The 23,059-nt window shown below is 46.7% G+C and overlaps 1 protein-coding gene across 1 annotated transcript; it reads left to right on the top strand.

Annotated features, from left to right (window-relative positions):
- The first annotated feature begins 19,404 nt into the window (after positions 1-19,404).
- On the top strand, positions 19,405-22,583 carry SDR39U1 (short chain dehydrogenase/reductase family 39U member 1). Its single transcript, XM_081113923.1, has 6 exons — positions 19,405-19,450; positions 19,758-19,864; positions 19,964-20,046; positions 20,405-20,526; positions 21,428-21,571; positions 21,851-22,583. Exons 1-6 carry the CDS (start codon positions 19,435-19,437, stop codon positions 22,261-22,263), a joined length of 885 nt encoding a protein of 294 aa, XP_080970049.1. The 5' UTR covers positions 19,405-19,434; the 3' UTR covers positions 22,264-22,583.
- The last annotated feature ends 476 nt before the right edge of the window (positions 22,584-23,059 follow it).

The following is a 23,059-nucleotide window of genomic DNA, read 5'->3' as shown; positions in this document are numbered from 1 at the left end:
ATATTTTTGTATTCTTTTATCTTTTTAAATATATTTATTGATTTGAGAGAGGAACAGAGAGGGAGAGAAAGATAGAAACATCAATGATGGGAGAGAATCATTGATCAGCTGCCTCCTGCACGCCCCCTACTGGGGATGGAGCTCAAAACATGGGTATGTACCCTTGACCAGAATCAAACCTGGGACCCTTCATTCCTCAGGCCAACACTCTATCCACTGAGCCAAACTGGCTAGGGCTAGTCTTTTTATCTTTTTGCTCTTCTGATTGGGTGTTTTTGCTTCCTCATACTCCAAATTATTGATTTGATTCTTGGAATCCTCTACTATACTGTTGAATCCCTGTAAATTATTCTTTTTTTTATCCTCACCTGAAGATATTTTTTCCATTGATTTTTAGAGAGAGTGAAAGAGAGAGAGAAAGACAGAGAGAAATATCAATGTGAGAGAAACACATCTATTGGTTGCCTCCTGCATGAGCCTCGACAAGGGACCAGGCCAAGGAGGAGCCTGCAACTGAGGTACATGCCCTTGACTGGAATAGAACCTGAGATCCTTCAGTCCTCAGGCCAACACTCTATCCACTGAGCCAAACCGGCTAGGGCTAAGTTATTCTTTATTTCAGTTAGTGTATGCTTAATTTCTGACTAGTCCTTTTTCATGTCTTTGAAAGTCTCCAGAAGATCCTTATAAGCCCAACCAATGGACAGAGACACCAAGGGGGTGAGGGCATGAGTGGAGGATGGGGGGGCAATGGGGTGGTAAGGACACATATGCAATACCTTAATCGATAAAGAGAGAAAAAAATCCAAAAAAATAACGAAAGAAAGAAAGTCTTCCTAAGATCCTTGAAAGTCTCACTAAGTCCCTTGAGGCTCTTTTTTAGTCCTTTGAAGCTCTCATTAAGATCCATGAGCCCTCACTGGTTTGGCTCAGTGAATAGAGCATCGCCTGTGGACTGAAGGGTCCTGGGTTCGATTCTGGTCAAGGGCACATGCCTGGGTTGCTGATTCGGTCCCTAGTGGGGGGTAGGGTGCAGAAGGCAGCTGATCAATGATTCTCTCTCATCATTGATGTTTCTGTCTCTCTCTCTCCCTCTCCCTTCCTCTCTGAAATCAAAAAATATATATATTTTTAAAAATCCTTGAGCAACCTTATAACCATTGTTTTAAACTCTGTATCTAGTAGTTGGCTTGTTTCCATTTCACTTCACTTTTTTTCTGGATATTTCCTCTGTTCTTTCATTTGTGACATGTTTCTTTGTCTCTGCATTCTGGCTGCTTCCTTGTGTTTGTTTCTGTGTATTAGGTAGAGCTGCTATGTCTCCTGGAATTGGTAGAGTGGCCTTGTGTAGTAGGTGTCCTATAAGGCCCAGTGGCTTAGCTTCCCCAATCACCTGAACTGGGCACTCTAGGTGTGCCCTTGTGTGGGCTGTGTGCAGTCGTATTGTATTTGAACTTTGATGCTGTTGGTGTCACTGGAAGGAGTTTATGTCCAGGCCAATTCGCTATGAGGACCTACAGTGGAACTCCAACTACAGTGGAAGAGCTGCTGTGCAGGAGACACCACACCAAGGGAGCATGATTTTCTTTAGTGGGGCTTTGGTGCTCACTGAGTCTACCCCTTGAGTGTGTCACTTATGGATGTGAAGAGTTGTAATCTGGTATGGTCTGAAGCTGTACACCAGGTGAACTGGCTCTGAGGCACCCAGGAGATGCAAAGTCAGCTACTGCCTGGGGTCCCAGGCAGGAGCTACTGAGTGATCTGCAGATGGCTGCCACTTGTATTGGGCTTGGAAGTGCCCAGGGGAGGCCAAGCTGTGAAGCAAAGCAGGCTGGTGCTAGTGCCATGTCTTGGGCCTCTTATTGATAGGTATGGGCACACTGAAGCCAGTTGCTACTTATTTAAGAGATTTTAGGAAAGTATGAAGCCTGAGCCAGGAGAGGCCATTCATATGAAAAAGCCATTGAAAACAGCATGGCTGGGGCTGAAAATTGGGTGGGGTGGGGTCTCAGGGAATCACCAAGGTAGAGTGAACATTGTGAGCCAACTTGATGGAAACTCAGACATGGCTGCCAGTCAGCTCTGCGATGAGGGATATTCCAGCACAGGAATAATGATGCCTGCGAGCACCCCAGTCCGGGAGAAAGCCACCCTGAGCTCTTTCCCTGATATCAAACAATCCAGTTTCTCCCTAAATGCACTGGAGCCTAGAGGGATATTGTCCAAGTAAGTCCTTGTGCCCAGCCTTTAAGAGGAACTGCATGGGTCTCCAGCAACCTCTGTGTCACTTAGCCACAATCCTCACTGGTTATGGGGACTTCTCTTCCCAGCTCTGGTGTGGGGCTGGAACCATTTGCTCCTCACGGACCACCTCCACTGCTGGGATATTCCTCCTAGTTAAAAAACACGTGAGAGTCAGACCAGCCTGTTCCGTGCCTTGACCCCTTCTACCAGTCTCTATGTGCTTTCTTCTTTACTTCTCTAGTTGTAGGACTTCCACTCACCCAGATTTCAGGCAGTTCTGAATGATGGTTCTTCTGTATTTTAGTTGTAATTTCGATGTGGTTGTGAGAGACGGCAAGTTGTAAAATTTACTTATGCCGCCATCGTGTAATGCTTTTTAAAAGCAATATAAAAATCTTTCTATAGCAGAATCTTAGTTTTGTAAATGTATGTTTTATGTGTACATAGAAAAACATTGGAGGGCTTATAAACCAGAAAGACCTTCCCAGAAAACTATGAAACCAGAGCACAGGGGAGCCAGATCCCTAGGACAGAAAGTACAGGAGAGACCCATGACCCTCTAGACCAGCCGTGGGCAAACTACAGCCCACGGGCCGGATCCGGCCCGTTTGAAATGAATGAAACTAAAAAAAAAAAAGACCGTACCCTTTTATGTAATGATGTTTACTTTGAATTTATATTAGTTCACACAAACACTCCATCCATGCTTTTGTTCCGGCCTTCTGGTCCAGTTTAAGAACCCATTGTGGCCCTCGAGTCAAAAAGTTTGCCCACCCCTGGTCTAGACCCAGAGCTGAGGGAACCACTCACAGTAGCAGGTGTAAGGGAACTCCAAATTAGACACTGCTGAGGCCTGCCACCCAGGGCCCAATGCCCTGATTCAGTCTAAGCTAAGGGAAAGAGAAAGAGAAAGAGAAAGAAGCTAACACTGCTCAAGTCAAAACACATTGAGTACTGACTACATGCCAAGACACAGTGCTGTGCATGTAACAAAAGGAGAGGGATCTCTGTCAGTATGGGGGCTTGTTTTTCCTGGGAAGATCCTGGCCATTTCCTCTTCTCACTGTGAAATATCTCATGACTGCACGCCCCACATCAGTGCCCGATGCCAGAGAGAGATTAAGTAGAAGCTGACAGATCTCTGCCCAGATTATGTGATTTGTGGTTAAGACCACTATTTACTGAGTCCATGCTTTTTATTAAATGATGAAAGGTTTCTGGCCTTACTCAACCTTTCAGTACTTTCAACTTATTTGGATAGTTGAAGTGTTCGGAGTTTTTTTGGTTTTGGTTTTGCAACATGGCCTTAGGGCTATCAGACATCATGGCTCCCAGAAGAGGAGTTGGCTGCATTACTTTGGGTTGGTTTCCTCATCAACAGTTGCATAACTGGGCACGGGTAGTCAGGAAGCTAAGATCTTTGTTAGTTGTCATTATGCTTTTCCTGATTAAAATCTTCTCTGATTTTCACCTCCCACATTGAGCTTATCTTTGCTGGGCCTGCTGGTTCTGAAAAGTGCATCACGACCAACTGCAAATTTTCCATTGCCCCACTTCTGGACTGTGAAGCAATCATATCAACCTGTCTTTTGGGCTTTTATCCTCAAAGAGTCTATCTGTCAGGTCCCAGCAGGGACTGTTGGCATAATCACACAGGAGACAAGTTCAATGGAGGATTTGTTTGCAAAGGGGGTAGAGTTACAGGAAACTAATAGGGAATAGTGATGCAAGAGTGAGAAGCCACCATGGTCTCTTCGGCATGAAACGGCCTGGAGAAGGAGTGGTTACTAGAACCCAGAAAAGGGGTTCTACTAGCCTTTACTAGCTCTAGCTGTGACTGCAGGACAGGAGCTGTGGGCCATGGTAGAAGAAGGACCCACAGGCAGCCAGTGGTCTGGCAGAGAGACTATGTGAATAAATTCCACCATCCCATTCTTTTCCTGCCTCCCTCCCCCGCCTCCCCCAGCTCCTGCCAGTGTTCCTTTGTCCAATCCCCACTGAAAACCAGAAGGTGGGGGAGGGGTTAGAAGCAGCCCAGAAGGTGGGCCACAGAGCAGGATGAAGAGTGATCTGGAGGGGTAGGGCCTTTTCCGGCCTATGCCCAACCCTTCAAAGAACCTGCCATGGAGACCTTTGGCCTCTTCTCTCTCCTATATCTTTGGTTGAAAGTTCTAAAGCCACGTGCCATTCTATACACAGCAGGCTCCTCAACTCTTCCTCTTCAAGGACAGGAGATAAAGGAAAAGGTCACATCACTGAGGCTTAGATTCTTAAGCCTGTACTAAAGCAGCTTTTGGTGCAGGAGTAGTAACGGGCCCAGGAAGGCTACTGTTGGGATTTACTTCTACATGGGAGGCATGAAGGGCTACTTTTTTAAGGCAAACCCCTCAAGAGGGAGACATCAGGTCCTAGGTGATCAAGGGGGTCTAGAGCTATTGTAGGAGCCAGGGAAATATTTTTTGATCCCTCAGTAACAACTCACTCCCAACATTCCATCACACAGAGGGCACACACTCCCATGCCAGGGAATGTGAGGTGACACTAATCAAAGTTCGGCTCACAGCTTCAGAGAACATCTCTTCTGCTTTGTGTCTTTCCCTCTTTGTTCCGCATTTTATAAACAGTTTCTCTAGTCTCTCACTGCCCGTTGGCATCTGAGAGAACTGCTCACATCAGGGCCTCCCAATACACTTGATCTGTCCTTCAGGAAATATTTTTCCAGCCCTTTTCCAAAGGGACCTACAAAATATCCAGCACCTTTGAGGGCTCTTGTGTACAGGATTTAAGTTGATACTAATGCTTGGGGATCCAAAATGCAATCGTGGCCCATCTGTTAGGGTTAGGACTTAGCAGATGCCAACTGATAAATGGAGTTCTCACCTACATCCATCCAAGAGTGGGTCATTTGGGTCCCTGACCCTCAGCCTGTGGTCAATTCCTTGACTCTTGAGTGCATACTTGAAATACTGTAAATACATACAGTATTTAGACACTGACAGGCTCTCATATGAGTAACTGATTTATGAAGTAAGGTCCATTTTGGTAGGAAAACCTGTGTAGCTGCCTCCCTACTTCTGGCCAAAGTGGAAACTCAGGAACAATGCAACATCCTAGGTGAAATGGCTTAGTTTAGTGGCACCCTCAAAGATGTAAAACATGCAGGGGATGGTGCCCTGGAAAGCAAGATCTACCATGGCACATAACAATGGACTACCATAAGCTTCACCAACTATAGTCCCAATTGCCACTGCTGTTCTGTATGTCATATCTTTGCAACCTAACAGGGGAGCAACTCAAACCAACAGACGTGCTTACCAAGGGGTGAAGTGGGGAGTGGGAATCTGGGAGTAGGAAGGTGATAGAGGAGAAAGGTGACAGTTATTAATAATGACCCCAGGACCAATGGCAACAATAGGGACTATAGCTGTCCTTATAAAGGCATTTGTTTCAATTGATTTCAGAGAGGAAGGGAAAGGGAGAGGTAGAAACATCAATGATGAGAGAGAATCATTGATCAGCCAACTCCTGCATGCCCCACACTAAGGATCAAGCCCACAATCCAGGCATATGCCCTGACCGGGAATCAAACCGTGACCTCCTGGTTCATAGGCATTGGGGAGCACACGAGACTTGGTCAGAAAGTTTGTAAGGAGGATATTCTGAGAAAAGGGAAGTGTGTGGAAGGCCACCTGCCCTGTTTATCGGAATTCCGACTTAGGGGAGTGCTGAAGGCGGTGCCCCTAATTATTCCTTGACCTTTCCAAACAAGTCTGTGCATGTGCAGACCCCCAGGTCTTTACTGGAATCCTTATGCTTAAATCTTTGGGTGTTCTTGCTTAAAGGATGCTACAAACACATATGTCCTCCCAATATTATTTACCCTACTGATTGTATCTAAAATATAAACTTAATCTCAAACTGCTGCTACAATAAAAGGCTAACGAGGCAGGCAATCAAGGCTGCCTGGTCCCTTTGGCCCGGCCATCCCTTAGCCTCTCTTTCACAGCAAACGTTGTGTCAGAGTAACCCATTCATCCGTCACTCAGGGTCTGCTGGTCAGACCGGGAACATGGGTTTATGCTCAACTACTGAGCCACACTGGCTGAGCTATAAAGGCATGTTTAATATGATTACATTTAAATTGGTAGACTTTGAATAAACCTCCATAATGCAGAGGGTGAGGGAGGCTACATGCAATCAGTTAAAGGTCTTAAGAGCTAAGACTGAGGTTTCCTGAAGTAAAAGAAATTCTTCAAGACTGCAACATAGAAATCCTGCCTGAGCTTCCAGCCTGCTGCCCTATGAAGTTCAAATTCAAGACTGCAACATCATCATCATTCTACATTATGTAATAAAAATGCTTCAAAATACACCAAAAAAAGACTGCAACCTCGCTCATACCTGAATTTCCAGCCTGCCTGACTCTCTATGTATCTATATCTATTTATATGTACACTAGAGGCCCGATGCATGAAATTCGTGCAAGAGTAGGCCTTCCTTCCCATGGTTGCTGGCACCGGCTTCCCTCTGGCACCTGGGACCTGGGCTTTCCTCACAGCCCCAGCTTTGTCCAGAAGGTCATCCAGAAGGACGTCCAGTCTAATTAGCATAGTATGCTTTTATTATTATAGATATTTTGTGGCTGTTGTTATAACTTGAAAAGATCCCTACCTTGAAGAATCAGTGTCCAGATGAAACAAACTGACTGTAGGGAAGGAGTGGATCAGATCATTTCAGAGGGAGGAGGGTGCTGATACTGTTAGTGCACTATCCATATTCCATCACTGCTCACTGAGGTGAGCCTCTCCAGAAGGCTTCTTACTCCAGTCGTCCATGACCCGCTCCCTACGAGCTTTCTCTGGTTGTAGGAGCATGCTCGGCCAGTGCTCACACCAAGCCAGAAATGGCCCCTATGAATCTAGTTTCAAAGCACAGAGCTCAAGTAGTTTACACCAGCAACACCAAAGGTGGGAATGCCACAGCTGCTGGAGAAGATGCATGAACAACAGGTTCCATCAGCTATACATTTTGAAAAGTAAAAATTTATTAAATCCAAAAATTATAAAATTAAACTACTATAATTAGTACAATATGATATTGATGCAAAGGCAATCAATTAGAGCAATACAACAGAATAGAGTCTAGAAATAGACATATTCATCCATGGGCACTCAGTTTATGGAGGAACTACAGAAGTCTTTTCAGTACAAGAGCCAAGTGAATATCCATAGGAAAAGATGAAATTTGACCCCTATGTCACAAAACCACAAAAATCAATTCCACCTGATTCACACATGAAAGGTAAAATAAAACTTCTAGATGATGTGACCGAAGAGTAGTTTTATTAACTTGGGGTTTAGAGAGATTTCCTCAAGCACACAAAAATCACTAACCTTAAAGGAAGTTTCTCAACCTTGCACTATTGACATTTTGAACCAGATAAACTTTAGTTGTGGAGGATTGTCCTGGGCATTGTAGGATATTTAACAGCATCCCTGGCCTACCCACTAGATGCCAATAGCCACCACTACCCCAGTTATGACAAGCAAAACTGTCTCCAAGACATTGCCAAATGTCCCCTGGGGGTTCAGTTACCAAAATTGGGGGGCGGGGGGACAAACTTTAAATCTAAGATAACAACAACAAAAATAGCCTAAGTATGTCCTAAATATTACCTGGAAAATACATTAAATTTTTCTTTTTATTGATTAAGGTATTACATATGTGTCCTTATCTCCCCATTGCCCCCCAACCCCCCCCCCCCACTCATGCCCTCACCCCCCTGTTGTCTATGTCTATTGGTTAGGCTCATACACATGCATCAATACAGGACAAGTGCTGAGGATGCGGAGAAAAAGGAACCCTTGTGCACTGCTGGTGGGAATGCAGACTGGTGCAGCCACTGTGGAGAACAGTATGGAGTTTCCTCAAAAAACTAAAAATGGAACTCCCATTTGACCCAGTGATCCCACTTCTAGGAATATATCCCTAGAAACACCAATCAGAAAGGATATATGCACCCCTATGTTCATAGCAGCACAATTTACCAAAGCTAAGATTTGGAAACTGCCCATCAGCAGATGAGTGGATTAAAAAACTGTAGTACATCTACATAATGGAATACTACGCTGCAGTAAAAAGGAAGGAATTCTTACCATTTGCAATAGCATGGATGGATCTGAAGAGCATTATGCTAAGTGAAATAAGCCAGTCAGAGAAAGATAAATGTCACATGATCTCACTCATTTATGGAAAATAATGAACTACATTAAATTTTTTCATTGTGTATCTGGTATTCACACTTAACTAGATTTCACATATTTTATCTTATAACCCTATCTGAGGAGCAAAATCATCCCAGTTGAGAACTACTCTCTTAAAGGAAAAATAATTTGATAAACTGAACTACAAGGACTTCTAGTTATCAAAACACATCTTTAAGAGAGTGAAAAGGCAAGCCACAGAGTGGAGGAAGATCCTTGTATCACATATACCAACAAAGGGTTCATATGCAGAATTTAAAATAATGTCTATCAATCAATAAGAAAAAATGAGACAATGCAATAAAAACATAAAAATGCTTGAACAAGAAATTCACAAAATAAATACCACATGATCTCATTCATTTATGGATAATAAAGACTATTATAAACTTAGGAACAAAAATAGATACAGAGGCAGAGCTGCCTCGAACAAACTGCCAAACTACAGCGGGAAGGCTGGGGAGTGTTTGGGGGCAGGGAAGGGGGTAAGAGATCAACCGAAGGACTTGTATGCATGCATATAAGCATAACCAATGGACATAAGACATTGGGGGGTAGGGGAGGCCAGGGGATTGTCAAGGGCGGGGGGAAAAAAGGAGACATATGTAATACTCTTTGTAATACTTTAAGCAATAAAACAATTTAAAAAAAAGAAATTCACAAAATAAAATATCCAAATGGCCAATAAATATTTTAAAGCTACCCAACATCATTAGTAATAAAGATAATTCAAATTAAAACCACAATATAATACCACCACACGCTCACCAGAATGGCTAATAAAAAAGTTTGCTAGCCGAAAGCGGTTTGGCTCAGTGGATAGAGTGTCAGCCTGCGGACTGAGAGGTCCCGGGTTCGATTCCAGTCAAGGGCATGTACCTGGGTTGCGGGCATATCCCCGGTGGGGGATGTGCAAGAGGCAGCTGATCGATGTTTCTCTCTCATCGATGTTTCTAACTCTATCTCTCTCCCTTCCTCTCTGTGAAAAATCAATAAAATATATTTAAAAAAAAAAAGTTTGCTAATATCAAATACTGGCCAGGAAAGTGACAGGAACTCTCATACATGGCAGGAGGGAGACTAAATTGACTCAACCACTTTGAGAAACTGAAAATGCACATATCCTATGATCTATCATTTCCACTCCTAGGAATACACCCAAAAGACATCTGCATCATAAAGTATGAACAAGAATGCTCATAGCAACCTGATATTCGGAAACAACCAGGAAATCCATCAAGAGTAGAATGGGGAAAAAAAGACCTTCTCGATTTGGTAACACCACATGGGATACTAACCTCAATAAAAATTAACCTCAATAAAAGTATAATAACATGGACGAATCTCACAAGTGCAATTTTAAGAGACGAGGAAAAAAAAGCCAGACTAAAAAGACGACCTATTGTGTCAGTCTATTTATAGAGTTCAGAAGCAGACAAAACTAACCTGTGGTGTTAAAAGTCAAGATAGCAGTTGCCATTGGTGAGGATGGAAAAGGCAGGAATTAAGAGGAGGCGCATAGCTTGGGGAATGGTAGGCTTCTGGAGGACTGGTACTGTTTCTGCCCCTGACTGGGGTCGTCCTTACATGCGTATGTTTATTCTGATAACTCACTGAGTTACACTAATGTTATACTGCACTTCAAAGTTTGGGGTTTTTGTTAAGTTGGTTTTTAGTACCCCTGAGTTTTTTGGTTACCTCATTTCTAGTTAACATCTAAATCTTGACATGCAGTGACTTCTCTTTTTTTCTCATCCAGCCAATTTTACTATATTTTATTTAAAGGTGTGTTTTTCCTTATGGCAGCCAGCCTCTTGGACTATGCTGGTTAATCACTAAGGAGGAGGATTTTAAGTGCCTGAAAACATTAATCCAGGAATTATAGTTCTTAATTTATGAGGTTCTTATGGGTTGTTGCCTTTTAATATTCTCTTTCCATTTTAATTAACTAATTTTCCTATTTTATTTCAGTTATCTCCCTCTTCCACGAGGATGTTGGGTTTAATTGGGTGTAAACACTATTACTAAAGGAATTACAGTTAATACCTGGCTTGGTTTATGTTGCAATCTATTTGCACATCCCGAAATTTTAAGTAAAAACATCACCTCTAATTTCCACCCTAATGAGGCATTTTCCACCCTTTGTTTCCTCAAGTAATACCGTTTATGTTCAATTAACAGCTTCTCTAACCTCACTTTTTACCATGGACACTGGCAACAGCCTGCAGCCCTCCCTTCGAGTGGGTAGGAAATGGAGTTTCTGGGCTAGTGAGGCCTCTGGTGGTATAAGAGCTGCTCATGCTTAATACTTCCTTCCAGCCTGACCAAAGGCTAATATCTCTTTCAGTTCTCTGTCTCTCCCCCCTCTCTTCTTTCTCTCTCTTATCACTCACACACACACACACTCACACACACACACACACACACACACACACACGCACGCGCGCGCGCACACACCAGCACAGACAGAGCACTTAGGAGGGTAACCCTTCACTCATTTCTCACTTACTGTTCCGGAAACTAAAAGCAACGAGATACTAGGCCATAGCAGGTTTGGCTCAGTGGGTAGAGCATCAGCCTATGGACTGAAGGGTCCCGGGTTCGGGTTCAGGTAAGGGACCATGCCCAGGTTGCAGGCTTGATCCCCAGTAGGAGGCATGCAGGAGGCAGCCAATCTATGATTCTCGCTCATTATTGATGTAGCTATCTCTTTCTCCCTCTCCCTTCCTCTCTGAAATCAATAAAAGTATAAATAAATTTTTTAAAAATAGGGTAAAAGCAGAGAGATATCAGGAGCATTTTTGTCTTCACAGCAGGTACAGACCAAGAGCAGAAGAAGATGGGGCTGATACTAGAGGTGAGAAGGTATCAACTCCCGAGTAAAGCGCTTCTGTGACTAGATGTCTGGGTGGGGTCTGACTAGAGAGGGTCGCCTCTAGAAGTCTTCACGGAGGGGAGAGAAGAGACGGTGTAGCTCTGGGACAAAGCTGGCCTCTCCACAGAGGGAGAGGCTTAGGGAACCCTGCTTTTATTACCATAAACCCCAGGGTCAGAGGAGACTATCTTAAAAAGGAGAGGCAGGGGGTTCCAAATCTGTTGTGTCTTCATATTAGGATTTTGGTGGATTTGTTGGTTCTACCACATTTTAATAGGAAACTATGTGAAATGATTATTTGAATGGCATTTAGCAAGTAACATTCGCGAACCTAAGAGAAGTTGCAAAAATCTGTCCAAACAAAATGAAGCAGAGGGCATTCACATAGTTAGGGGTGGATGGGGAAGAGCAGAGGCAGCTGTCACCGGCAAAGCCCCAACCCGCCCTGCCTTGCCATGCTGACAGAAGTTGCCAGGATCCCTCGTAGAGGCCTGGCTTCCGTCCCGCCCAGTAGAAATGGCCTGACCCCCCAGAGCGACTGTGCTCCGTTCCTTTCACTGTTTCAGAAAACAACTGTGGGGGAAACAGTCCCATTTCGAAGAATGAACTTCTTGCACGTTTTGCAGACTTAGGAGGGACCCTTGACTTCCTCAAGGGCAAACCCACTGCATTTGCCCCCTACACCAAGATATGTTGACAGAAATTTCTCATATTTGTGGTCCATCACAGATTTGAATGTTTTAATTGCCAAAGTGTCAGATGAGCTGTGAGAGCTGAAAACAGTTTAATTAGTTCAGTTGTTAAAAGAGAGGGGGAAGAAGAGTAAGTTGGTGCACCCATCCCCAGAACCCAGAAGATAAGAAGACTTCAAGGCCTTTGAGGGGAGCTGAGTACACTCTGACAGAGCCTGCTCTCCGCCAGCCTCCCTGGAGAGGAGGGAGTTTGTAGCTGGGAGCAGAGCACTGCCCCTACGAATATCCCCTCTCACAAGGTCACAAAGCTCTGGAAGGGATACCCATCTCACCTCCGTGAGGATATTGATGGACCTCCACCCTCCCGAATCTGTGCTCTAAAGGCTTCTAATTTTAACAGAAACTCCTCTCCCTCTCCCCGCCCGCCCCCCCCCCCAGAAGCTCACAGAATTGTGCCACAATTCCCAGGCATTGCCTAGAGACTACAAGCCTCTCGGAAAAGCCCTAATTGCCCCCACAGAGATTGTGGTGATTTTTATTTGGCACTCCTCTCTTTAAAAGTTAGAGTCTGTCCTGGCCAGTTGCTCAGTGGTTAGAGCGTCAACCTGTGGACCATTGGGTCCCAGGTTCAATTTCTAGGCAAGGGCACATACCTCCATTGCAAGTTCCCCAGCTCTGCCTCCCTTTCTTCTTCTTCTTCTTCTTCTTCTTCTTCTTCTTCTTCTTCTTCTTCTTCTTCTTCTTCTCTCTCTCTTTCTCTCTCTCTCTCTCTCTCTCTCTCTCTCTCTCTCTCTCTCCCTCCCTCCCTCCCTCCCTCCCTCTCCTCCTATATCCCTCCCTTCCACTGTCTCTAGAAATCAAAGGAAAAAATATCACCAGGTGAGGATTAAAAATTTTTTTTTGAGTTAGAGCCAAATTCCCCTCCCGATGGATTTATTGACTCACTTCTAACAGAGTATAGTAACAGTGACTGTGTGGGGAAGCACTGGACTTGGTTGAAAAGTCTGTAAGGAGAATTCTCCAAAAGTTCAGGGGCCTCTCGGGGTTCCTTGCTGAAAGCGGCAGTCCCTACCTTGACTTTTCCAAACAAGTCTGAGCCCCCAGGTGTTTTACTGGAACCTCTATGTTTAGTCTTCAAATCCGACCTTGTAAAAGCATGTGCTTTCTCAAGGATACTTACCCTGCTGATTGTATCTAGAGGTTAATTACAGTTCAAGCTGTTGTTACAATAAAAGCCTAAAGAGGCAGGCAATCGAGGCTGCTTTGTTCCTAAAGCAAAACAGCCCCTTAGCCTTTCTTTCACAGAAACATGTGTCAGAGTAATCTATTCATCTGTTGCTCAGGGTCTGCTGGTCAGCCCCAGCATGACTATATATAACTTCTGATACTAGGCTTCCTCCTCATTCTTACTTTCTTATATCACTCACTCCAGGGAAGCCAATTGCCATGTCATAAGCTGCCATGTCATCAAGCAGCCCTATGAAGAGGTCCATGTGGCAAGAAATTGAGATTTTCTACCAACAACCAGCAAGAAACATGACCCCCTGCCAACAGTCATTTGAGTGAGCCATCTTAGAAAAGGATCCTCCAAGTCTTCAGATCATTGCAGTTCTAACTGCTATCTTGACCATAACCTCATGAGAAACCATGAGTCATAACTACCTAGCTAAGCTGCTTCTAGATTTGTTAGCAGCAATATATAACTAATAGTGTCAGACTGCGGCAAGATGCCTGGGCCATCATGCCTGTGGCAGTTACTCACAAGATGAGCCTGAGGGGAGACTAACCAAAGCCAATACATCCCATGCTATTAACCAGAAGACAAGCCAAGTGTTCCTCGGTGCTCTAGGGAAAACTCTGGAACGCTGAGATCAAGGCAAGGAACATGAGCATCAAAAGCAGAAGGTATGATACCCAGAAGTATGGGTATCAGTATCAAAACATGCCCAAAGACCTGACCTAACCAGCTGTGCCTTAGATGTCAGCAAGCAACATCTAAATGCCCAGTGAGATGAGATTCTTCTGAGCAGGTATTGAGGACTAGACCACAGTGCCTGGACCAAAGGGCCTCCTACACCCAGGTAACTAGCTGAGAGAAGGAAAGGGAAAGAGGGATATAGCACTCTAAAAGGCTAAGAATTTACTCAGAGAAACTGAGTTAACTGAGAAATTTTAAACTAGAAATGATAACATTACTTGGGTTGGGTGAGTTTGAGTTTATTCCACTAGTAAGGAGAAATGTTCATGAGTAACTTATGTTCAATTATAAAAAAAAATAAAGTTATATTTATGCATGTCTGAGATCCAACTATAAATTTTAAATCATATATATATATATATATATATATATATTCTAATAAAAGACAAATAGGGTAATTATCCATACCTCCAACACGCTTCCCATTGGCTAATCAGGGAAATATGCAAATTAACTGCCAACCAAGATGGCAGCCAGCAGCCAAGCAGCTGAAGCAAACATGAGGCTTGGTTGCCATGCAATGAAGGAAGCCAAGGTTCCCCTCCTGCTGTGGCAGGCTCTGAGCTGCACTCTAAGAAACAATGTTGCAATTATAGAAGCTAAACAAACCCCAGATACCTGCTTTCAGCAGCCGAGGTCTCGGAGTTTGAGCCGGGCCTCAGAGCTAAAGCTGGCTCTCAGCTCCAGTGACAGCCATAGAAGGTAAATAAATTCCAGAATTAAAAAAAAAGAAGAAAAAAGGAGGGGTTGGGAGCTTCAGTAGCCCACCAGCCTGAAAACGGCCCTCAGCCCCTCACCCAGACTGGCCAGGCACCCCAGTGGAGACCCCCACCCTGAAGGGGGTGCGACCAGCTGCAAACAGCCATCATCCGCTCATCCAGGCTGGCCAGGCACCCAAGCAGGACCCCCACCCTGATCTGGGACACACTTCAGGGCAAACCAGCCGTCCCCCACCCGTGCACCAGGCCTCTATCTTATATAGTAAAAGAGTAATATGAAACTGACCCTAACAGCAGAAAGACTGGGAATGACTGGTCACTATAACACACACTGGTCACTATGACACTCAATGCAGGAGCTGCCCTCTGGTGGTCAGGGCGCTCTCACATGGGGGGAGCTCTGCTCAGCCACAAGCCAGGCTGATGGCTGCCAGCACAGCAGTGGTGGTGGGAGCTTCTCCTGCCTCCTCAGCAGCGCTAAGGATGTCCGACTGCAGTTTAGGCCTGCTCCCTGCTGACAAGTGGACATCCCCCGAGGGCTCCCGAGCTGCCAGAGGAATGTCTGATTGCCATCTAAGGCCCAATCCCCCAGGGAGCAGGCCTAAGCCAACAAGTGGTCATCCCCTGAGGGGTCCCAGACTACAAGAGGGCACAGGCCAGGCTGAGGGACTCCCCCCACCCCCCCACCTGAGTGCACAAATTTTTGTGCACTGGGCCTCTAACATATATATATAATGAAACTAATGGCCTGGTGCATGAATGCATGCACATTGAAAGGAAATTAATTAGAGGAAATATTTTAATATCACTATTTGCCCTTTCTCTATAATAGAAGTGTCAACCAAATTTATGATTGACAATAACAGATGGAAACATGAGCATGTAATTAGCACCAACAAGAGCTTTATATGTATCACACATGCGCAAGTCAACTTAGCCTTTTATATATATATACTAGAGGCCCAGTGCACGAAATTCATGCACTGGGAGTTGGGGTTCCCTCAGCCCAGCCTGCCCCTCTCACAGTCCAGGAGCCCTCAGTGGATGTCCTACTGATGGCCACAGTCTGGCAGCAGAGGCATGGAGCAGGCGTCCTGTGTGTGTGTGTGTGTCTTCTGGGGGCCTGCCCCCAGCCACACCATGGAGACTTGGAGCAGGAGCCCCTCTGTGTTGAGCTCTCAGGCTCCTGGCCTCCACTGCATGTTGTACTCTCCCTTGAGCTATGGCCAGGATGGGGGTGCTGCTTGCAAGCCGGGCTTTCCTGCTCCCGGATCGCCATGGTGACCGGGGAGCAGGTCCAGCTTGGAGCTGCCCACAGGTTGGGCTTGCTCTCCTGCTCCTGGATCCCCATGGCGACCAGGGAGCAGACCCAGCTGGGGGCTGCCCGCAGGCCAGGCTTGCTTTCCTGCTCCCGGATCAGGCCCAGCTGGGGGCTCCCCTCAGGCCAGGCTTGCTTTCCTGCTCCCAGATCAGGCACAGCTGGGGCCTGCCTACAGGCTGCACTTTTCTACTTATTGATGGCCGGATCACCACAGCGACCCAGGGCCCAGCGGCACTTTCCTGCTCTCCAATAGTCATAGGGTCCCAGCTGGGGGCGGGGCTTAGCAGTGCGGGGCTTAGGTGGCACGGGGGTCCCAGCTGGGGACTCAAGTGGCACACAGGGGTCCTGGCTGGGGCAGGGCTTATGCCCCACTGCCCAGGGCTGCACATGTGGCTGATGGCTGTTTGCAGGCTGGCCACAGCCCCCTCAGGTTGGGAGTTTCCACTGGGGTGCCTGGCCAGCCTGGATGAGAGGCTGATGGCTGTTTGAAGGCTGGCCACAGCCCCAAGCCACCCAAGCTCCCAATGGAGGCTGGCTGGAAGCAGGTATCTGGGATTTATTTAGCTTCTATAATTGAAACTTTGTTGCCTTGAACCCAGGCCACAGCCAGCCAGGGTAGGTGGGAAGCTTGGTTTCCTCCATCACCAGGGCAACCAAGCCTCCTGCTTGCTCCAGCTCCATGGCTGTGGGCCGCCATCTTGGTTTTGTTAATTTGCATATAGTTGCTCTGATTGGCTGGTGGGCATGGCTTGAGGTGTAGCAGAGGTGCAGTCAATTTGCATGCTTCTCTTTTATTAGATGACTAGGCATGAATTTTTTTATTTATCCAACTTGAGATTTATTTTGTTTACTAAATCTGAGTATTCATATCTTTCATTACCTTAACTATTTAATCAGCTATTATCTCCTCAAAGATTTTCTTTATCCCATTCTCTGTCTCCTCTCTTCTGGAATACCGAAAAGAAAAAAAAAGAAAAGAAAAAAAAAGAGAGAGAGTCAGAATCTCTCACTTTATCTTGTCTTATCTTTTTTCATATTTTCTACATCTTTGTCTCTCTGTGCTGCATTATGTGTAATTTTTTCAGACCTAATTAATTTTCCCTTAACCAATGATAAATCTATTTCCTGCTGCTTAAACTCAATGATTTTTTACATTTCAATCATTGTTTTTAATTTTTTAGGACTCTAAATTGGTTCTTTATCAATTCTGCTGGAAATTTTTTTATAGCATCTGTTTCTTTCACATGTTTTTAATGTCTCCTTTAAATACTTTAAATATTCTAATATCTGACATCCTTTTTGGTCTAACTCTGCTCTGTGTTGTTTCTGCTGATTCTTCCTCAGAGTGGTTTCTTTCCCTTTGTTTTGTAATTTTGTATTGTGTGCTCATGTTTGGCAGGATTTTATCTATTAGGAACCTGTGAGACCTATTCTTGGCTTAGGGCTTCCTAGACCAAGCAGGTAACAATGAGTTCAAACTCCAAAACTGTATGAGGGCAGGGCAATAGATACAACTTCTCAAAAAAGACTAATTTTTTTAATTTAATTTTTTCCATTACCATTTATCCCTTGTCCATGTCCATGAGTTGTTTATTTTCTCTTTTGCTCAATACCCCCACCCGCACAATACCTCCACCACTAACACCAGAACTAGTCTGCCTACTACCTATGAGTCTGAGAAAAGACTAATATTTCTACAACCAATCCTACCCAAGAGCCAGGCCTACAGACACAAGTTTCCTGATCATGTTCGTTTATACTCAGTGGGCTTTTTAAGTTAACTCTTTCCCTGGGGACATAGCCCACCAAGAATTGTATGCAGGGGTCTCAGTCCTGACTTGCTTTGTTTCCAATCATCATCTCCTGTCACCCAAGCCTCTGAGTTACTGAAACTGACAACCACACAGCAGCCTCAGTACCAAGGCACTCTATGTTTTGGGTCTCTGAGGATTTCCTTTATTTTCTAGTTAGCTCAACAATCTATTTAAATGGGGACGTGTTAAACTTTATTCAGCATATCCAGGAACTTTGCAATTGAAGTTTTTTTGTTTTGTTTTTTAGGATATGTATGCCATCTTAGTGTTCCTCCCACATGTTCTTAAATGATAATTCAGCTTGCAATGTATGGACCAGTTTGGAAAGGAGAAACAAGCAGAAGCAGGGAAACCTATTAGGGAACTATTGCAGAAATTTAGACAAAGGTTTAGATAATAACTTGAAGGAGAGTGGTGGTGGCAAAGAGAGAAATAGATGGGCAATATTTAGTAAGTGAAATCAACACGGTTTCAGACGATCAAGAACAGATGTCTAGTGGGGAGTTTTTATAGGAAACAGGAACTCAGAGGTGAGATTCAGTTGCATAGAACATTTGGCACGTCCTTGAAACACTGGGAATTTAATTCACCTACAAAGATGCTTGGGGCAAAGTGCACAGTGGGAAGAGAAAGGTCCTAGGACCTTGCTTTGAGGAATACCAACATTTTAAAACCTTAGAGGAGGCGAAACAAGCAACTGAGACTGAAAAGAGCGAGGAGACAGCCCCAGAGAGTGTGGCTTTCACTCAGACCAAGAGATGATTTCCAAAGGAAGGGAGGAGTCAGCAAGGGTCCAGTGACACAGAAATCAAGAAAAATGACTGGAAAACCAGGCATTCCTTTTAGTGACACATGAGAAACTGGCAGTCTTGGCGAGAGAGGCGATGAGCGATGGAGCCAGAGCCAGACGGCAGTGAACTGGGAAGTTAGAAAACGGACACGGCTCATTGGGAACGTTTGGCAATGACGGCGAAGACGGAGGACACTAGCAGAGGACAAAGGGGGCTGGAGAAGGGCTCTTTAAAGACGGGGGACACTTTAGGAGGCTTAAACGCCGATAGGAAGGGGCTGGAACAAAGGAAAAATGAAAGGCCGCGTAAAAAGAAATCCACTGTAAAAGTGGGTGGATTCTTTCGGAGTAATGGCCCACCAAACTGAATGTACCTCCAGAACCTAGGGGCTGGAGCAGCTTCGGGTTTTAGCTCCAGCGCGTCTTCCCGCCTCCTCCCCTTCTTTCCGGGCCCCAGGGCCAAACCCGCCGCTACTCTTCCAACCCCCACCTCGACTCCCCATCCCGCCCACGACTGCCCCACACAACCACACACCCTCAGTCCGGGACACGCCCCGCAGTGAACTGCTTGCTAGAAATTCTTCCGGGTCACGGGGCAGGGCCACGCCCAGTCTCGATCCCGACCTGCCCACTCCCCAATGGGAGCGCCCCTCCCGAAGGACGCATGCGCGTGTCCTCCCTCCTCCCCTCCCTTCCCAGCTTCTAGATGTTGCGCAGGCGCGTTAGGTCGTGGTTGCTATGCGGGTGCTCGTGGGTGAGGGAGGGCAAAGAGGGAACGTGGGGGGCGGGTTTATGGAAAGAAGATTGAGCCAGAGTTGGGGAGCCAGGTGGACCCGGAGGGAGGGCACTGTCTCGTGCCCCGGCAACCTGGCCTTGGCCTCCTAACCGGAGAAGCCGAATCTCCCTAACCCCTGTGACCTGGGTCACCTGTGTATCGCGGAGACGGGGCCGAGGAAGAGGGGAGGAGGCGGGGGGCAAATGGCCTGGCGCCAGAAGAGGGGGCTATTGGCGGGAACGGAAGGCACCCCCTGGAGAACAAACACCTCGTATTTTCTGATCAGGTGGCGGGACGGGCTTCATTGGGACAGCCCTAAGCCAACTGCTGAAAGCCAGAGGTCACGAAGTTACACTCGTCTCCCGACAGCCCGGCCCGGGTCGGATCACGTGGGTATGTCCCCCCTCGGGAGGCTGGGGGCGGGGAGGAGGGGTGGCCCTTTTGGCGGCGCCGGGCGAGGCGGGCACTGGGCGCTCTGCTTTCTCTTGACAGGATGAGCTCGCCACGTCGGGGCTGCCCCGCTGCGATGCCGCAGTCAACCTGGCTGGAGAGAACATCCTCAACCCGCTGCGAAGGTCAGTCCGCGCTGGGCCCCAAGGCCGGCCCTTCGGAGCAGGGGGTGGAGAGGGGCGACTCAGACCCCCGAGATGTGAGGAATGAATGGAGAGGCCGGACCCGGACCTCAGCCCGCCCCACTCCCCAAGCCCACCCTCGCTTCTACCCACTCGGCCAGTTGGCTTTAGTCCTCACTTACAACTCAGGATGCCCAAAAGGGATGTGCCTTTTCCCTCGAAAGGAGAGACGGACAATTTCTCTAAGCCACAATGCAGGGTTTTACTTAGAAATGGGCGCGCACGAGCCTCCGGGAAAGAGAGGGGAAGGGAGATGTGCATGTATGCGTTCCGTGGCTTATTTCCCTTGTTTCGTCTGCAGGTGGAATGAAGCTTTCCAAAAAGAGGTTCTCAGCAGCCGCTTGGAGACCACCGACCTGCTGGCTCGGGCCATCACCAAGGCCCCACAACCCCCCCAAGCCTGGATCCTCGTCACAGGTGTAGGTATGCCCCAAATCACCAACCCCTTACATTAGCCGGGGGAAGAGAGTACACGGTGAGGGGGTAGCTCAGGCCCTTCTAGCCATCCAGGCCCAGAGGTCTTCCTGGGCCCTTGTTCCAGGCACGTTTCTCCTGACCTTTGTGGACTTGCGCTGAGACACAGGCCCTCAGAAAGAGAGTGGAGCTGTGCTGCTCCCAGTCCCTTGCTTCTCACAGCACAGATCTTCAGGAGCAGCATTTCTGATTCTTGTATTTCGCCTTTGGGACCAAAATAATGGCAAATAGTGTTAACATATCCACCAGCCACTGAATGTTTTACACATTTAATCCTCACAAGAACTCTATGAGGTTCGTACTATTATTCCATGTTTATTATTTTTTAATATATTTTTATTGATTTCAGAGAGGGAGCGATAGAAACATCAATGATGAGAATCATTGATCAACTGCCTCCTGCACGCCCCCTACTAGGGATTGAGCCCACAACCTGGGCATATGCCCTTGTCCAAAATCGAATCCGGAACCCTTTAGTCCACAGGCCGACCAATGAGCTAAACTGGCTAGGGCCTATTATTCCATTTTAATGATGCAGATATTCTGCACAGAGAGGTTATGTAATTTGCCTTAAGTCAGACTTAATAACTGGTGGAGCTGAGGTTAAAACTCAGTCAGCCTGGCGCCCATGTCTTTATTCTTAACCACTACGCTCTAGCTGCCTCTCCGCTTCGCTGTGCAGCTAAAGGTAAGTTCATCCAGGCAGTAACAGGTCAGCTAATGAAGAAGGGGAAAAATATCCACAGCTCTGTCCAATGGGGATATCCAAAGGCCAAGGGGGGACCTTCATGGCAAAGGGCCAGGCAGAACCAAGGACAGCCAGGGCAAACAAGTGCTGTTCTACCCGCAGCTTACTACCAGCCCAGCCTGACTGCTGAGTATGATGAGGACAGTCCAGGAGGGGATTTTGACTTTTTCTCCAACCTCGTGACCAAATGGGAAGCTGCAGCCAGACTTCCTGGAGATTCTACACGCCAGGTGGTGGTACGCTCTGGTGAGAACAAGGGGCCTGCGTGTCAGGCAGGGTTGCAATGTCTTCTCTGGGCTGGGGGAGTTGGGGGATAAGGGGAGCTGAGCTTACTGAGTGAGGATGCCACTGCTTCGGGCCCACTTGCAGATGGGAGGATGGGAAGTCCCAAAGAGAGCTGTACTCTTGGACGACTACAGAGCGAAGCCAGCATGGGAAAAGAGTGAGAAAGGGGAGATGGGGAGAAACAGTGGGCTGCCTGGAGGCTGAGGGGCCTCCCTGTACCATCCTTCTTGCCTACTCTAGGGGTTGTGCTGGGCCGTGGGGGCGGTGCCATTGGTCACATGCTGTTGCCCTTCCGCCTGGGCCTGGGGGGCCCCATCGGCTCTGGCCAACAGTTCTTCCCCTGGATTCACATTGGGGACCTGGCAGGAATCCTGGCCCATGCCCTTGAAGCAAGCCATGTGCAGGGCGTCCTGAATGGAGTGGCTCCAGCCTCTACCACTACAAATGCTGAGTTTGCACAGGCCTTAGGCACAGCCCTAGGCCGCCCGGCCTTCATCCCTCTCCCTAGCGCTGTTGTGCAAGCTGTCTTTGGACAAGAACGTGCGATCATGCTGCTGGAGGGCCAGAAGGTGATCCCACGGCGGACACTGGCCACTGGCTACCAGTATTCCTTCCCAGAGCTGGGGGCTGCCTTGAAGGAAATCGTAGCCTGAGTGGGGAGGTGCCGTCGTAGGGCCTAAGGCCTGTCCCTCAATAGAGGGTTCCCAGTGAGAGACTGTGAATAGGTCAGGCACTCCTCTGCCTGAGACCTAAAGCCTCTTCTTTTTTCTTTCTCATTATTCCATTGCTGCACTTTAACTGACTGCCCACTGTTTCAAGGTTGCAATTTCATCTAGTTGGGACCTTACCCTCTTCAACTCCTTATAAAAGAGTTTCCAAGTTTGGTTTCCCTATATGTCCCACTCCTGCCCCATTTCTCTTTTGCTGTGTAATGAATGCTCTACAATTTAGGCAATAAAGATAAATTATCTCATTAGCTTTGGCTCATCTCTCTGGTCTAGGTTCTGCCTGAATGTATTTCAAGGAACATCACCCTAGATGACTCTTTCCTCTATGTGGGGTTTTGAAAGTGACAATGAGCAACATCTTTTTGTTTCCTCCATTGCCAAAAGAGTTAAACTGGGAGCATGAGATTATGATAAAAGTAGAGACTATAAGATAAGTGACTCATTTCCAGTGGGTTCTGTGGTCATCCTGCTGACTTATTCACATGGTACCATTAGGATGCCAGCGAAGAAATGGGGCCCCAAGTCTAGGACAGCCTTCCATCTGTCACTGACTTAATAAACCAATCACATACTGGTCAAAGTTCATCAAGCTGCAGGAGTAAGCTAGCACCCCTCTAAGAAGCTTAGGACAGGCCTAATATCAGAGTCCCAGGCAGGACAGAAGATACCTTTGGCCTACTGTACACCCACCATCACTGAAAGTGAAAGGGGCAAGGAAATA

The sequence above is a fragment of the Myotis nattereri genome (genome assembly GCF_964212035.1).
Source record: "Myotis nattereri genome assembly, chromosome: 1".
NCBI lineage: Eukaryota > Metazoa > Chordata > Mammalia > Chiroptera > Vespertilionidae > Myotis > Myotis nattereri.
This window is presented reverse-complemented; position numbering and strand designations above follow the sequence as displayed.

Excerpts from the sequence above, each read along its gene's own strand:
- SDR39U1 (XM_081113923.1), top strand. Across the intron at positions 19,865-19,963 it reads GCCCGGGTCGGATCACGTGG|GATGAGCTCGCCACGTCGGG; the intron begins GTATGTCCCCCC and ends TTCTCTTGACAG. Across the intron at positions 20,047-20,404 it reads ATCCTCAACCCGCTGCGAAG|GTGGAATGAAGCTTTCCAAA; the intron begins GTCAGTCCGCGC and ends TTTCGTCTGCAG.